The 18048-nt window shown below is 42.8% G+C and overlaps 1 protein-coding gene across 7 annotated transcripts in view; it reads left to right on the forward strand.

Moving 5' to 3' along the window:
* Positions 1-18048, forward strand: part of USO1 (USO1 vesicle transport factor) — a 69427-nt gene that overhangs the window by 2122 nt on the left and 49257 nt on the right. For 5 of the 7 annotated variants that reach the window (XM_048510624.1, XM_048510617.1, XM_048510622.1 and 2 more), the window contains exons 2-5: positions 6311-6397; positions 7389-7453; positions 9098-9177; positions 13013-13024. In XM_048510624.1, coding sequence (XP_048366581.1) covers positions 6311-6397; positions 7389-7453; positions 9098-9177; positions 13013-13024 — 244 coding nt within the window. The remainder of the gene's footprint in view (positions 1-6310; positions 6398-7388; positions 7454-9097; positions 9178-13012; positions 13025-18048) is intronic. The other 2 variants (XM_048510618.1, XM_048510620.1) reach the window with 1 other exon arrangement.

Consider the following 18048-nt stretch of genomic DNA (forward strand, 5'->3'; position numbering starts at 1 on the left):
TTGGGTGGCTGGCTGGCTGTAAGTTACAGCCAGCACTGTCAAATAGTTTGCATATGGAAAGGCTGATTTCACACACACTTTTCCTGCTGCTTTGCTTTCCCCGCATTTGCCATTGCTAATTCCCTCCCTTGTCCACTATTCGCCACATTGCTTAAGTGTATAAAACATATTTCCCAGTGAGTGACTAAAAGACGTGTAACATTTCCTACTGTCACTTATGTATCACTGACCTGTTAAAGGGGCAGTTCTTTAACATCCACTTGGCAAATACAAGGACCGAGGTTCAGCCCTCCCCGCTCTTCATTTTAAAAGGATTAGGGAGGAGGTAATAGGAAAGGCTTCCACCTGAGAACATGGAGAGGAGCTGCTGCTGCTGCTGCTACTACTCAGAGTAAACAGTACTGACCTTGATGGACCAAGACCCCCTGCTAGACTGCTTCAAGTTCTGTGCACTACTGCTGAGAGGAGGGGCGTAACTAAGGCAAAAATCACGTGGCAAAATCACCAATTAGTAACCCCCTCTCGGCACACACAAATAATTAGTAACCTATGTAAGGAATGTGAAAGGCAGTTGAGTGGTGCTTTGCCATGGGTGTCTCCAGCCCTAAACTGTTTTCTGCCCTAAAGAACAACAATCCATTTATGGAGCACACAGTCACCTTTCTATTGCCATGAGCTTGTTTATTTCTTTTAGCGCATCTTTATCTCACTGTTGGTGGCTGACATTTTTAGATGATAAAACTATGAAAACGTGATCAGATGCTTACATTACTTTGATATGAAAAACTAGGAGGGATGCTTCTACGTTCTCAGCTTGTGTGTTAGCATCCTTTCCCCTTCATAATATGGGGTAGAACTAGCAGAGTTGGGCTGCCAACTAATTGCCCTACAAGAGGACAGTATTTATTAGAACATTTGCAACCTGCCTTTTCCACTGTAAAGAGTGAGTCTAGGTAGAGAGCAAAAAAAAACCCCATCTCCAATTTCCCTCCTTGGCCTGCAGTCTTGCTTCAGTTTCTTTATTGCCCTGACCCCTGGAACTCAGGCTGATTCCGCATGGGCCAACAGCAGTGTGAAAATGGTGTGAAAATGATGTAAAAGGGTTTTAAATGGTGTAAAAAGGGTTTATACTGTTTTCACACTTTTCACACCGCTGTTTTTGGCCCATGAGGAATCAGCCTCAGTTAGCCATCGTTAAGAGCCTTGCTCAGGCCTTGCAAACCGAAGGCTGTGAGTTCCTTTATAGAGTCAATTCATCTCATGTTGGGTCTTCCCCTTCCGCCTTCAACCTTGACCTTCTTATATTTCTCTTTGTGTGTGAGTCACTGGGATGTTGCATTTAGATTTTTGATTCTGTTTCTGTCACCTTTTGCTTCTCATCTGTCTAGAAATTTTAGGAGTTTCTTCAGTCATCTGTCAATACTTTTTATTTCTTTTGGCTACAGGAATAGTTATTGTGCATTCTTCCCTGATAGGATCTCTAGTTTCAATCCATAGTTCTTCTGATTTACATTTACTTTAACTTAGTAATGTAAATCTGTACTTTACATGGTCTATAAACTTTTCAGGAATGTTGCGTAGATTGTATTTGGCACAAAGAATGTATTGGTGTTTTCTTCAGTTTTCATCTAATTTTTGGTATTCATATTTCATAGTTTGTACAGTTGGCTCCCAGTCTTGTTTTAGCAGAGAAAACAGCTTCTCCATTTTCTGCTTTCATTTATGCAATCTATTTGATTTCTAAACTGGCTGTCTGGTGATGTCAATGTAGACAATTGTCAATTAGGTTACCTGAAACTAGCCTGAACTAATCCACTTTAGTTCACTCATATCCAGAATTGAAAGGTTTAATTTCTCATTTTACAAGTTCTTGTTTTACAATTTCAAGTTTACCTTGATTCAGTCTTCTCATGTTCTATGCTCTATGTACTGAACAGCTTTGAACTTTCCATTTGCATCCAGTCACTTCAACAGCTGAACATCTTTTTGGCTCTGGTCCAGTGGCATCATTAACAGCAGCCCTGCTTGTACATGTTCTCCGCTCTTCCCCAGTAGCTGAGTTCCATCAGCCCTGGGGTACCATCTACCAGCGCTATGTATTTTTTTCATTTTGGACTGTCTCATCATAGGTTTTTTGAGGTGAGAGTTGGTCAAAAGTAGTTTATGATTGCCTCCTATGCAGTATTAGCCAGAGTTAGTTGTAGTAGCACTGCTGTTATCTATGAGAGATTCTCTGTCAGTGTCACCTTCCACTACTGCTGCTGCTCAATAGCTAGGCTTTATGGATTCCTCTGTCCTCATCACCATGGGAATTGTCTTCTGCTGATGTGGCCACTGATTCCTGAATGTGGTGGATGCATCTTAGTCTGGTGTCTCAGCTGTGACCATTCCGTCTTGAGTGACTCTACAAGGAGAGTAGCCTCTTAATGGAATCTACACTGTTTACAATGTTGCTCCCAGGTTCTCTGACTCACACATACCTCACCACATAAAGGTGTGCGTCCAAAAGCAGGTCTCCACAGATAGGCCAATTTAATTCTCAGTACTAATGCAAAATACTAACCTCGGGACTGTCTACAATCAACTAAAAAAGGTACTAATCAAATGGGTTAAAAGGTAAATCAATCTGGCAAACTTGGTGAAAAGAAGAGGTATCCCTAGCTTTTATTGTCTCAAGGCCAAAAGGTGTTTGATAATGTTAACTGGGACTTCATAGGAGAAAATTCATTCACATCTCAGTACCGATTTGCTTCTCAGGACATTTGTAAAATGAGAAATTAAATCTATCGGACAAATCAGCAAAGACTGCTCTCATTTGTTGCAGATGGGAAATCACATTGCCTTCATGCAACTTAAGGTTAAAGAGTCTACACACCAGAATCACTTCCCATGCATCCTTCCTTTCTGTCCAAAGTGAGGTTGAATTTTCACCTAAGACAGCAGATTAATCTGCCATCTTTTTGTCCTAAACCCTCACATCTAGGGGAATAGAATTGGCACAAGTTGGACATGCATTGCGCACTCAAAATTTATATTGATAGAACCAAGAAGTTACAGCATTCAGACTCTGAGTTCATGTGATATGGACAAAACAATATTGACCACAAGGCCTCAAAGGCTTTGATCACCAGATGGATCAGGGCCTTCCTTAGGAAGGCATAAGAGGTCCACAGTTGTGACGTGCCTGGCAGAATTAGTGCATATTCAACCCGATCAGTGGCAGCGTCTGCAGCTTTTGCCACCAGGGCTCCGATCTAAGACATTTGTCTTTCAGCTTTGTGAGGCAATAGCATTCGGGATAACAGGAGTCCATCAAAACCACCTTTGGAAGGAGAGTCTTGCAACAGGTGGTGGAGCAAGAACATTGAGGTTAAATCATTTTATTCTTGTAAAAAAAAAAGTAGAATGAATGTGGATTTCCCTCCCTATTAAGATGGTTCTGGCATATGACCAGCCTGGATGTTAGGGCCCCACTGCTAGAGAATGACACTTTGGACTTCCTGTGAAGGTGTCTTCTCTTCCAGGCTTTCAGCAGGCCATTTCGACTTCCTTACTCTACGAAAAGGAGTAGGTGATGATCATGGAACTAGGCTCTCGTATAGTCATACGAGAGCCTAGTTCCATGATCATCACCCTGCCTCCTTTTCGGGGGGGGGGGGGGAGGGGGGGGAAGTGGATGATTTTATCTCACTGAAGAGAAGACACCTTCACAGGAAGGGGACAGCCCCCTACGTGAGATTGTGCCGCAAATTTGCATAGCCTTCCTGAACAGTTGGTGTCACCCAACTAGCCTGGATGGCTGAGCCCAACTGCTGAGAGTCCAACGTGTCGTTTCCACCTCTCTAGTGAAGAGGACATTTAGCCGAGATGTAGCAGTTTGAAAATTACCGGTAACGATCTTTCAGAGGCATCAGAAGTGGGCCTTTCTCCTAAGGATCTGTGAGCTCTTTCAGTATCCAAAACATATCTCTTTGACAAGTCTCTTCCTTCCATCTTTGGCTACTTCTCTGAACATGGGAAATATATTATCTGAGTCAGGATTGTTAGCTAGCCCAAACCCAGAGACCTTCCTCTGTCATTGCAGGACCTAGAGGATTTCTCTTGATTCTTTTTCCTCTGTTACCAGTTTGTTTTAACAAAGAAAGAAAATAAAAGAAGCCATGCCTCTGGAAATTGGTATCACTGTCAGAAAAGGGGTTGAGAGTGGCAATTGCTGTTTAAAAAACAAGCAGTTCTTACTGAAAAGGGTGGGATGTCATTGGGAGCTGCACAGGGATGCAGCCATTTTTGTGCTGATCTCATGTGTAATACTGGTGATCCCAAGGAATCAGACATATTTGAAAAAAAATCTGGCTATAAAATAAATTTAGACGTCTGTTTTGTTGAGGACCAAGATGTTGAAGGCTGAAAAGGAGTCAGTTCCTACATTTACAGTCTCAGTGTAGAAAACAGAACATATATGTTACCTTGGAATTAGTTATTCTGTGACCATGAGGAATTTGATTAACAATTTGGACCCAATAGAAGAAATGGAGAATAATCTGAATGGGCAGTTTTCATATAAATTGTTTTGATTAACAGCACTACAGCTGTAAGGTTTTGATCTTTCCTAGACTTGTCTTATATGTAACACCTGTAGTGTTTGGAAGTGATGTGTACTATGCTGCCGGCTTTATTTCCACTGTCACCAAAGGCTCTCGACTTAGAAGTCTAACCTCTAAGTCGGCCCCAAGATCACGACGGCTTAGTTGTAATTGGTAGATTGACAGAACGGTCAGCACCAGGGTTGGGGGTGGCTCTGAGGTAAAAGATGATCCTTTATTCCAGTGGTTCTCAACCTGTGGGTCGGGACGCCTTTGGAGGTCGAACGACCCTTTCACAGGGGTCGCCTAAGACTTTCTGCATCAGTGTTCTCCATCTGAAAAATGGATAAATGTTAGGGTTGGGGGTCACCACAACATGAGTATTAAAGGGTTGTGGCATTAGGAAGGTTGAGAACCACTGCTTTACTCTAAATACAATAGCTTTTCCTCTTAAACACAAATTGAATTTATTTAGAAGTATAATGGCATAGTGGTTCCAGTATAGTTTTTGTAAGCATAGTAATTACAGATAGGTACAGCTCTCCTTTCTCTAAAGGGCCTTAAATAGACCTAGCCACACAGGCTTATTTTCTTCACTTGCCGCTTAGGCTAATAACTTTCACAAAGAACCGATTTCTCTCACACTCCCTCACTCAGTCTTTCACACATTTGCTAAACTCTCTCAGTCAACCCCCCCACCCCCCAGGTCCAATCACCACCTACACATAACACATGTCACACATCCCCCCCCCCCCCATTTCTAACTCTACAGCAGCATACGTATAAAAACTCCCTCTCCTTCTGTGGAGGTTTTGAAGCAGAGGTTAGATGGCTATTTGACAGCAGTGCTGATTCCATGAACTTGGACAGTTCACGAGAGGGAGGGCAGGAAGGGATGAGTCAGATCTCAGCTCTTGTGGCCCTTGCTTATAAGCCCAGGGTAATGCCAGTTGACGCTTTGGGGTCAGGAAGCAATTTGCCTTCAAGCCAGATTGGTAAGAGCTCCGGAAGGGCACTTTTTTCCCCATCTTCTGGGCATGGAGTCATTGCTGGTGTGAATTTCATGCATTGTGCAGGGGTTGTACTAGATGACCCAGGGTTTCTAGGATTTCTACGAAATAGCACAACATGTTTGCAAGCATAGATATTGCTGGTTCTAATGTTGTCCAGCAGTGTCTGGTAGCCTTGGCATATTGGGTTTGGGAAGGATGTCATGTCTGGGAATTAGAGCAAAGGAGAATGATCAGTTCCATTAAATATATGGACATGACAAGATAATAGACAAAGGATTTCACTTTTTCTGAATTCTCATCAAAGACTTGTCCTGCTTGTTATATTTAAAGGCAGAGTAGAAGCAGTTTTAAAAGAATGTTCAACTGTAGACATTTATTAATGCATCTTCAGTCTTCAGCACAGATCCACATTGGGACGCCACCTGCCCAAGGGGCTTGCAGCCAATAGAATTTCTAGCCTCCAGAAAAAAAGGAGCTTGCACTGTTATTTATTTACTGCATTTATAGTCTGCCTTTATCTCTGACAATGAAGGCAGATTGTAAAAAAAAACTCAGGCAGGTAAATGAATTGTTTTCTAGTACTTTAATAAGCTAACATGATTCCCCCAGGCTTATGGTAGCCATATTGGATATTCCTCTGTTTAGGGGCAAATGGGGAAATGTTACTAAATAACTGATGCTGTTTCTAATTTGGGTTCTGTGTTCCCCTTCTAGATCCAGAAATTGTGTGACAGAGTAGCATCCTCAACCTTACTTGAAGATCGCAGGGATGCTGTACGTGCACTTAAATCGCTTTCAAAGGTCTGTACGTCTTGTCCTTTGTGTGAAGTTTCAATAGTATGTGGAGTGCAGATGAGGAGTACCTCCTGGTATCTATATCAGATTCACCTAATCTCGATAGTGCTGACCTTGCTGCTGTGATCTATGCCACTGTAGCCTCTTGGTCAAATTATTGTAATGTGTTATCTGTGGGTCTGGTCTTAAAAGCGTTCTGAAGCTTCAATTGGTACAGAATGGGAGTGCAAGATTATTGACTGGTTTGTACCAATAATTACTTATTTACAAATACTTATACCCTGCCTTATACCAGTGTCTCTAGGTGTCTTACAGTGGGTAAAAACAATTAAAAACTACAATAAATAAATAAAATATAATAATTAAAACAAATATATAATATAACAATTTAAACATACAGCCCGGAAACCACACAACACCCCAATTAAAGCAACAATGAAAATTGCATTAAACCAACCCGCTCCCCCACCCCCACCATGATCATATTTCATCTGTTCTTCGGCATCTTCACTTATTACCTGTCTGCTCCTGTGGCCAGTTCAAGGTCAAGGGACCTTCCAAGCCTTCCGTGGCCTGGGGGCTCTCAGATCCAGTGGATCAGTCCTGTGCGTAAGGTCACCAGGCACCTCAGTTTTGGGTACCCTCTCTTTTCCAAAAGTCTGCTCACCTAGAGCCTGTGCATGCTCGTGTTCAGTGATTGGATCCACCCTTTGGAACAGCCTGCTGAATGTGGGAGGGAAAGCGCCCACATTCTTTTTTTCCCCATAAAAGGTGAAAGTGGAATTAGTTTGACACCACTTGGTGAAATAAATTAATGAGTGATTCTGATTGGCATTAGTAGTTTTTAAACTTTGTTTTCTTAGTAGTATAGAGCGACTGGTTCACTACTATCTACTTTTCTGTGTTAGTTTTGTTGTAGTTGTTACAAAATCAATAAAAATTGTTGGAGTTAGAAAACAGTGTTCCTTTGCTTTAGCTGGTTTTGTCCATTTTACAGAAATACCGCTTGGAAGTTGGCATTCAAGCTATGGACCATGTTATCCGTGTTCTCCAGACTGATCGGTAAGCATCCAAAAAATGTCCACGACTCTCTTAGACATTTTCCCTATTATACAATTTCTGTTGCTGTTAAAAACAGACTAGTGTGAAAACAGCAGTGCTGGCATTGTGATGTCATGGTCAAGTGTGATTTGCTTAAACCATTCTTTATTGCACGAATCCTAGTTAGTCTATAAGGCCTACACAACATGCTACGACCCCCATGTAGCCTGCTGCTTGCCTCCTTTCCCACCTCGGAGCCGGATTTTTGAATGCCACCCCAAGCCCCTTGGTGCTGCCCAGCTGTGGCAGGGCTTCTCTGCATGTGCCGTCTTTTGCAATAAATAGACCAGGCAGCCTTGAGCAACTGCCTCCTCCTAAGCAGCGTCAGTCATCTCTAGCTCCTGCACCATGTCCCTTAGACTGTCTTTCTTTGAAATGAGACTTTGCATACTGCTTTCCTATCTTAGTTCTCTTTCAGAATTATTTTTAAAAATCTTCTAAGAAAGCACCTAGTCATGGTCTTACTTGGAACATAAGGATGGAAGGGGTTGGGGGAGCTCTCTTCTTGGATGGAAGTAGGTGTTTTATCTCTACAGGGTTTTGTGTAGAAAAAAGATTATGTATGTTGGCAAAGTGAATAAAAGCACTTAATTGGAATCTTTATGAATTCTTCTCCCGTCCATCCTCCAAAGAACTCAGGGCCATACATAACAGCCCTGTGAGGTAGGCCAGGATGAGAGCAACTGCCCCTGGGTCACCCAGGGGGCTTCATGGCAGGGTGAGGATTGGAGCCAATCCCCTCTCAGTCTTCTGCTATGGACCAGCCTTGGGGATAAGTTTGCTGAGGTAGTGACAAGATGCACTTTGCCACCTGCTACAACTGAGAAGCCCGTAAGGAGTGATGGTGTCCTACTCAGACGCAGGAGGGATCCAAGGCATTCTTCCCCGGGCCAACCCCCATGGCATCTGGATCAGCACGAGGGAGCAGTGCTCGTTGTCACTCACCCTTGTCCCTGAAAGCTAAAAATCAGAGCAGCTATTCCTACACTGAAGACAACAGGCAACTTGATCCTCTGTATGTCTACTGAGAAATTAACTCAGTTTAATTCAGGGAGTCTCCTAGGCAAAGCTGGAGCTGCCTTCCAGCACAGTCATGTCAGTAGGTCAAGGAAGCTGGGCAGTCCCTGCTTCACGCCTCACCTTTCAACTCAAGTAGATTGCGCAGGATTTGGGTTCAGCTGCTGCTTTCTCATGGTGCCTCCTCCCTTATCCTGGATGATGCTGGTGACCTTTCTTACATGGTTGCTGCAAGGATTGTTGAAGTACTCACTGTAATGGGACCTTGTAACCTGCCACCCCTCCTTTATCTTCTATAACCCAAAACAAGCTTGGGACACACCACTATCCAAGTAGCTCCTTGCCCCACTGACTGCTTACAGAAATCCAGAGTTTTTGCCAAGTTAGACAAGAAGTTCATAAAATGAGGGAACTGTACAGTCAGTTCATCCTCTTCACTGCTGCTCTTCAGCTGCACAGAGAGAGGAAGGAGATCTCTCCCCTTCCTCTCTCCCGGTTCCTCACAGGTTCTCATTTGCACTGATGAACAAATGGATAAAGCATATATATGTTTGTTCTTGCATGCTAAGAGGCTGTATTTATTTGCAGTTCAGATTCTGAAATAATTGGCTATGCTTTGGATACTCTCTACAATATCATATCGAATGATCTGGAAGAAGAGGAACAAGGTGAGTACTTCCTTTTGCATCTGCCCTCTCCTGAGCAGTCATTGCTCTAAATTTGGTGTCTCTACTGATCCGTGAGAATGGGGAAAATAACAAACACTGTGTTGGATCTTACAGGCACTCCGCTGCTGAGGCAGGGCTTTCTCTGCCCTCCCCCAAGCATCCTTCTGTGACCCAGAAGGCTGCTAATGTAACTGCAGGAAGACTGTGGTTGTCAGCCACCCTCTCCCCAGCCTGCCAGGAAAGGGAAGGTATAAATCAGTTAAATTGGCAGTTTTATCTGCTGTCTTTCTGTTGATTTGGCCTGCCTGTCAAAACTGTCTGCTGCAAGATAACCTTTTCTATTGCACTGACAGTCCAGAGTATAGACTTGCCAGATTTATCAACTAGTGATTTTGTTTTAACTTTTTGGCTAAGCCAGCAGTAACTTCATTTGGATACATGACAACTGGGGAGGAAAAGGCTGGTTCATGGTGTAGTACAGTATAATCTTTTTACAAGAGTCAGCCACAGTATATACATGCATTTAATCCTAGACCTAGGACATAATTCTTTTGAGCCTGTAGAGAGTGCCTCTTGGCTGTGACAGCAGTCATCATCTCTTCCTGTAAATGACCACTAAGTCTGGTGGTATTCAGTAAAACCCAGCTATTGGGAAAGGCCACTAGTAAGTCAAGCTAGCAGGAGTTGAGCATGTGACCAATGTGGCATGATGGTGGCTGTATGTTTCTGTTGGGGACTGCAACAGAAATGACCTCGCTGTCAGAGTATCTTTCCAGTGTTCCAGAATTAGAACCATAAACACAAAATATATGATGAAATGAATAGGCTTCCCCCAGATCCTGTCTTTTGGAAAAAATTGCACGTTCTTGCGTATAAATAACCAGAAATAGTTCACTGCTTAACCAATATGTAGGGAGCAGAACAGATTATATTCATATATCTAACTATTCAATACAGCTCTCAAGTTGGAGGGGTGAAAGGCCACTTTTGGCATGTGTTCTTCTACATAGAAATCAGCATTCTTTACAACTGGTTCTGGTGGGTTTTCCAGGCTGTGTGGCCGTGGTCTGGTGGATCTTGTTCCTAACGTTTCGCCTGTATCTGTGGCTGGCATCTTCAGAGGTAGCCACAGATGCAGGCGAAATGTTAGGAACAAGATCCACCAGACCATGGCCACACAGCCCGGAAAACCCACCAGAACCAGTTGAATCTGGCCGTGAAAGCCTTCGACAGTATTTGCTTTCCTTTTGTGCATAACTGACCATATGTTTGGTTAGATGAGAATGGCTTTATTCCTGTACTTGTGTTTGGGTGGAGGGTTGAGTTTTTTTACTAACTAATGTGGGTCTTGCCCCTGGGGAATGGCTCTGGGCTTGACGAGCCAGAGGAGTTGCCCTGATTTGGCTGTGACTTGACGGTACTTTCCGATGCAACCCAGGCTGCTGTCAGACTCCCCGTTCAGACAGTAACTCACTTGATGGTTTCAAGGATTTTATTGAAGAATACAGCCTCAGAGCTCGTCCCAGCCAGCAGAACTCCAAGGCCAGAAAGCTGATAAGCACCTGCAAAAGCAAGAAGCAGGAAGCCACAGCTCATCCCCACAGCTCCCCCTCCCAACAGCGAATGGCATCCTGGCAGCTGCTCTCCCCAGTTGCAACGCTGTTTGTGCAGAATTGCAGACATTCACTGATATTCAGTATTGGATATTTTCTGCAAACTGAGACCTTTCCTCGAGCTTGCAGAAAGATCTGCCTTTTCTGTCCGTGGTCCCAATCTCGGGATTCAGGATATGCAGATGGGGCCATGTTGAGATGATAGAGATGCTGATGATGATTCTGGGCTATGTCGTAGATATTTGCAAATATATTTTCAAGGATATGTTTATCATTCAAATGTGAATAAAATTGACTGCAAATAATATTGGAATAATATGTGTAATAATATGCTTACAGTTAAATATTTTCAGTGTTACTTAATAACTGCATATCCTAACATGTCACTGTATGAGGTTGTTTCTGTCAAAAGAGCATTCTTCCTTTACTACAAATTTTGTGTTTTCTATTTTGAAGTTTGATTTATTGTCCCACTTTTCAGATAACAAAAAGTTGGAGTCCTTGTTGCCAAGGAAGTAGGGGCGGGGGCAGGGGTGGAATGCAATGGTTTCCAGGTCCCTGTGGAATACTGGAATACTTCGTAGCAAATTAAATTTTTAATAAATATTTTTGTTTGAATTTTAGTTTTATAAATATACCAAATAATATAACATCATAGACTAAGTTATAAATTATGCATTTGACGTTGTTAAAGCAGTAAAATAAGTTTAGGCATGATAAGAAAATAAGTATTGCATGATTCCTGATTCTATGCAGTGTATCACAGATCCACTTGGAAAGATAATAACGTTTCAAAATAAATGGAAAGTATAGTAGGATTGCCATAGAGATAAAGCTGGCACTGATTCTCGTTTGACCTTTATACTCAATAATTTACAGTGCAATCCTACACAAAATTACAATGGCCCTTTGAAGGCCATTGATTTCAGTGGACTTGGGCCAGCATAACTTTGCCTAAGATTCTGCTGTGAATTCACTTCTGCAGCTTTGAGTAATACTTTGCTGAAAGTGTTCTCTGTGTATTCCTCTACATCAGTCAAGGCTGCCTAAAACTTTGCCTCTGCATTAGTCGTGAGCAAGATGATTTCCTAGGTGGCCAAAGACTGTGCCCTTTCCCCAAAGGAAAGTGGAATTCCTCAGCCTGTGTAAAATGTGTGTGAATTTCTAAACAGATCTTCTCGGCTGAACTCTTTTTTGCTGTTGGGGCAAAGGGCCACGGGAAAGTCTTCACCACTCTCAGTCTTTGGTTTCTGTACTGTAGCCATGCATCACCTACATTTTTCAAACTTACCATTACCATTTTAAGAGCTAGAAACTTGGATGTTATGGGTTTTCTGGACTGTGTGGCTGTGGATTGGTAGTTTTAGATCCTAACTACCAGACCACAGCCACGTAGCCCTTAAACCCCACAACATTAAAATTTTGATGCAGATCCTAGCCTCTCTTTTTAATTTCACCTTGCCTTGCAAAAGGAAATCTTTGGTTGTGCAGAAATAGCCCCGGTATGATTAGCCTCTTGGTTATACCGTAGTACCCATCCTTCAGAAGAAATTTTCCAGAAGCTTTGACAGTTTGAACCATGATTGCCATTCCTTAGAGCTGTATTTTTTTGTTTCATGAACTCTATTAAATGCTGATGGAGGGAATGTAGAGGATATTCTTAAAATAGTTAATTTGGGGGAGGGGACTTAAATTAGTGAGCAGCAACACTTCAATTGTCAGTATGTTAATGGATACCTTCCAGCACAAATGAGGGATTGGGCAGGGGGAGAGTGAAGAGAAGCACAAACGTAGGGACACTGAAGATGCACAGTGGCCCAGTGTGATCATCAGTGATGGGGGTACAGCTCTGGGCCTGAGAGGTCCATGGTCCCAGCCAGACTGATAGAACTTGCCAGTAGCTGATTCTTTTGATTTCCTTCTGGAAGCTGCCAAGAGGGACAGTAGACTCTTGCAGGAAATCTGTGCAAAACCAGGGGGGAGGGGGGTGCGTGTGAATGGAATGGGGAAGAAAGCTGTGCAGCTGTGACTGGGCCTCCAAAGGGTGTCAAGTTAAAGATGTTTGGGAAAGTCTGAGGTAAACTAACCTAATAACCGCCACTGTGGCATTCCTCTCAGTTTCTTTTTTGAAATTAGTTTTAAATTGCTAAGGAGTCTTTTGTGCAGTACTCAATGAAACATTGCCTCATATTCGAACTTTTCTCTCTTATCTGCATTTACAGAGGATTCTGAAGGTAAAGCATATTGAATTTATGTTGGCCTGTGATGTGTCTCACTCATAGTTTCAAGCATTAACTGGACATTTTAAAAGGGATACTGGGAAGATGTTTGAAAATATTACTGAAGGTCTTTTCTCACATTTGTTAGTATAGTAGTGTTTTCATAGCTATAGATTGAGAAGTTTGTAACTGTTAGAGGTGATATTTAGGGAGTAGCGTTACATAGCAACATTAGTTACTTAACTGAAAGATCTCAATTATAGTTCCATTGGTTTAAGTTAATTACTTGTCCCCTTATCCTCCTATCCTCAGAGTGGATAAGAAAAGAACAAGTTGGAAATGTGTAGAATTCAGTCAAATAGTCACAGCCTGATAGAAACAACACAGCCAGATCTGCAAAAACAGCTGGAAAAGGGAATGTCTGATTTGGGTGCTGTGTGGTTTCCAGGCTGTGTGGCCGTGTTCTAGCAGCATTCTCTCCTGACGTTTCGCCTGCATCTGTGGCTGAATGCATCTTCAGAGGATCTACAGATGATCCTCAGATGATCCTCTGAAGATGCTGCCAGCCACAGATGCAGGCGAAACGTCCACACAGCACCCCAGTGATTCTGGCCGTGAAAGCCTTCGACAATACATTGAATGTCTGATTGGCTGGGATTCAGAAATAAGTACTTAAATTAATAAATACATAATTTTCAAAAGATTGTCTGTCAAAGGAATTTGAACCTCTACATTGTCTCCTTTACAGTGTCCTTTTTAATGCTGTGCACATAAAGCATTGCTTGATTTCTTCAATCTGCATAAATTTTCCCTGCTTAGCATTATTTAGAGTTTCCAGGTTTACGTAAAATAACTAATTGTATAATTTGAAGAAATGCTCTTTCAGAAATGCTTAGTGAATAATTTAAAAACTGCTCTTAGATTTTTTTGTTGAATGTTATTTTATAATACATTTATAATCTGCTGAATACCATTTGTAATATTTATATGCATAGAAATTAAAATGTTAGTTGCTAATACCATAGCTTCTCTGCTACAGCGCATGCCTTTGCACTTCAAAACTATTCCTAGAATTTCTGTCAGCTTTTTAATTTAATGTTTTAGAAAAGTGGTTCTCAACCTTTTCAAGTATGAGAGGCCCTTCAAAAAACGTCAGTTTCCCCAGACTAATAGTAGTTGTGGTATTGAAAGCCACTGAAAAAATACATAATAGGAAAAAAGATCAAAATGACCATTCTTACTCCGCATGAAGATTTGAGACCCCTTTGCATGTAACTCTGCAGCACGCACGCACGCACACCCCAGGATCCCTGGCCCCAATGCTAGAAGCCACTTGCATAAAAGCTTCAGGACTCTGTCATGATCTTGCACAGGCGATGCGGAACTTGGATTGTTTTAATGACCATAACTGTAATAGCCGATATATGCCTCCCCCTTCAGCTGCTATTTAGACATTTCTGCTTCTGAGTGTGGACATTCCATGTGGCTGTTTTGGCTGACACCTGTTGATAAACTTTCCTCCTTAAATTTGTCTACTTCCTTTTTGAAACTGGAAAACCTCCCAGCTGTCACAGGTGTTTTGTGGCATTGAATTTCACAAGTTAGCATTCTGGAAAGATCACTTCTTTTTGTCTGTGCGGAATCTGCTGCCGTTCAGCATCATTTAGTGGCCCTGAGTACTAACTTATGAGAAAGAAAGAAAGAAAGAAAGAAAGAAAGAAAGAAAGAAAGAAAGAAAGAAAGAAAGAAAGAAAGAAAGAAAGAAAAATTCTATCCATTCTCTCTTTACCATATATAATCTCATAAACCTGTCCACTTTGGGATCCTTTTGCAAAATGAAAAGTTCCACAGCTCTCAGCCTTTCCTTCTAGGAGAGGAGCTGCAGTCCTTTCATGTTGTCTGGTTGCCCTTTTGGTATCCTTTTCCTAAGAGATCTGAAGTGACCAGAACTGTCCCCATGGATTGTGGCTTCCACAGGGCATTGCCTTGCTCTCCATTTACTTTGTTTCCGGATTATATGTACATTGAGTTGATATTTTCTTTGAGCTTTCAGCCGTGACTGCAAGATATCTTCTCTGGTCACCACCCATTCAGACTGAGAAAAATAAAACTGTTTGCCTCGTCATGCATTACATACATAAGCCCATCCTTCATTGCATGAATTTAAACACATTATTCTTCAGTGCCACCACCCCAAACCAAACCCAACCTCCCACAGTTACCAGTTGTTTGAAGAAATACCAGTACAGTAGAATACCAGTACACGTAGAAAGGGCAATTTCAGCCCTTCCCCTATATGTCAGTGTGTGAGTGAGGGTCGGGTGCTCTGGGAGGTATTTGAAACAGTCTTCTTCTTCCTCCTCCTCCTTGCCTTGTCCCAATAATGCAGTGTCCACTGCTCAGATTTTTAAGCACCACTTCTCTCGATCGAGTGCATTGTCTGGTTGCAAGCATGTGACTTTCAGATCCACATTGAAGGTACTGTCCAAGCAGCCACTGGCCAGTAACCTCAATATGGCAGGCAATGCTGCCAACAGTGTCCAGGGCTGCTCGTCGGATATGGCCAAACCGGCGCACGAGCCTCTCTCTCATTTTTGTCTCAATGGACGCGATGCCAAATTATTGTTGGACCCTGTTGTTGGTGATGTGGTCAAGGAGGGATACGCCCAGTCTCCAGTGAGTCAGGTGCGTTTCCATGACATGGAGTCACTGCTCAGCTTTTTTCTTTCTTGAATAGGGAAGGCTTTATTAACTGGATTATCAAACTAGTGCACAAGAGAATGTGAAATGACGATCATATTAACTACAACAGATCTATGAAAAGAACAGGGAGAAATCACATCTCTAAGCTAACCTTAACAGAAATTTTCTCCTCCCTGGACTTCCCACCTGCTCAGTGCAGGAGAATTTGAATGCTGTTAACTGGATGTTCAAACCTTTTTAACCCTTCCCACTCTAGTCAACTAGAAGTTCCTTACTCAGTCCAGAATTAGGGAGCCCTCTCCCACGTGGGATGGTGAACCCCTGTCTCCCTATCATTAAGGAGTTCGTGTCCCACATGTTTCAATACCCAACTGATGTTTTTTATACCAACCCTTTTTGGCAGGCAGAGCAAATGGTTATTTCCCCCCACTCCTGTGCATTTTATGACTCCCTTCTTCCCTGGGAAAGCAAGTCCCAGAAATTCCTTCATTTGCATGTTTGCATGTATTTAAACACATTATCCCTCAGCACCGTCAATTAAATGCAGCCTCCCATTTTAACCACTCTGTGATGGTGATTCCTGCCTCTTGCCATGTCCCAGCTAAATCCCTTCAGTGGCAGGAGTATCCCAGGAGTATCCCAGCCACCTGTCCTTGTGCTCTGCCTGGGTACAGCTTGAAAGCCAGGTGCAGCAGCGTCTCCCCCCGGAGCACGGAGGCTGAGGGGGGCGGATCTCATAAGAACATAAGAACAAGCCAGCTGGATCAGACCAGAGTCCATCTAGTCCAGCTCTCTGCTACTCGCAGTGGCCCACCAGGTGCCTTTGGGAGATCACATGCAGGATGTGAAAGAAATGGCCTTCTGCGGCTGTTGCTCCTGAGCACCTGGTCTGCTAAGGCATCTGCAATCTCAGATCAAAGAGGATCAAGATTGGTAGCCATAAATCGACTTCTCCATTAATCTGTCCAAGCCCCTTTTAAAGCTATCCAGGTTAGTGGCCATCACCATCTCCTGTGGCAGCATATTCCAAACACCAATCACACGTTGTGTGAAGAAGTGTTTCCTTTTATTAGTCCTAATTCTTCCCCCCAGCATTTTCAATGTATGCCCCCTGGTTCTAATATTGTGAGAAAGAGAGAAAAACATTTTCTACCCCATGCATAATTTTATAGACTTCAATCATATCCCCCCTCAGACGCCTCCTCTCCAAACTAAAGAGTCCCAAATGCTGCAGCCTCTCCTCATAAGGAAGGTGCTCCAGTCCCTCAATCATCCTCGTTGCCCTTCTCTGCACTTTTTCTATCTCTTCGATATCCTTTTTGAGATGTGGCGACCAGAACGGAACACAGTACTCCAAGTGCAGTCGCACCACTGCTTTATATAAGGGCATGACAATCTTTGCAGTTTTATTATCAATTCCTTTCCTAATTATTCCCAGCATAGAGTTTGCCTTTTTCACAGCTGCCATGCATTGAGTTGACATTCCCGTGGAACTATCAACTAAGACGCCCAAATCCCTTTCCTGGTCTGTGACTGATAGCACTGACCCTTGTAGCGTGTATGTGAACTTTGGATTTTTTGTCCCTATGTGCATCACTTTATATTTTGCTACATTGAACTTATTTCTTAGCCCACTCCCCTAATTTATCAAGGTCCGCTTGGAGCTCTTCGCAATCCTTTGCGGTTCTCACCACCCTACATAATTTGGTATCATCTGCAAACTTGGCCACCACGCTACCCACCCCTACTTCCAGGTCATTTATGAATAGGTTAAAGAGCACTGGTCCCAAAACTTGGGAGACATCACTCCCGACATCTCTCCATTGTGAGAATTTCCTATTTACACCCACTCTTTGCTTCCTGTTTCTCAACCAGTTTTGAATCCATAGGAGGACTTCCCCTCTTATTCCTTCATTGCTGAGTTTTCTCAATAGTCTCTGGTGAGGAACTTTGTCAAAAGCCTTTTGGAAATCCAAGTAGACAATGTCCACTGGTTCCCCCTTATCCACATGCCTGTTTACTAGAGTCAAAGAACTCTAGTAAGTTTGTAAGACAGGATTTGCCTCTGCAAAAGCCATGCTGACTCAGCAGGTCTTGCTTTTCTACATATTTAATAACTTTATCTTTAATGATAGCTTCTACTAATTTACCAGGAACAGATGTCAAACTGACTGGCCTGTAACTTTCCGGGTCCCCCCTAGATCCTTTCTTAAAGATTGGTGTGACATTGGCCATCTTCCAGTCTTCAGGGATGGAGCCTGATTTCAGGGATAAGTTGCATATTTCAAGCCTGCATTCCCCTTAGAATCAGGCTTGAGTAGGACCCTTCCCCGCAC

The sequence above is a fragment of the Sphaerodactylus townsendi genome, linkage group LG11 (genome assembly GCF_021028975.2).
Source record: "Sphaerodactylus townsendi isolate TG3544 linkage group LG11, MPM_Stown_v2.3, whole genome shotgun sequence".
Taxonomy (NCBI): Eukaryota; Metazoa; Chordata; class Lepidosauria; order Squamata; family Sphaerodactylidae; genus Sphaerodactylus; species Sphaerodactylus townsendi.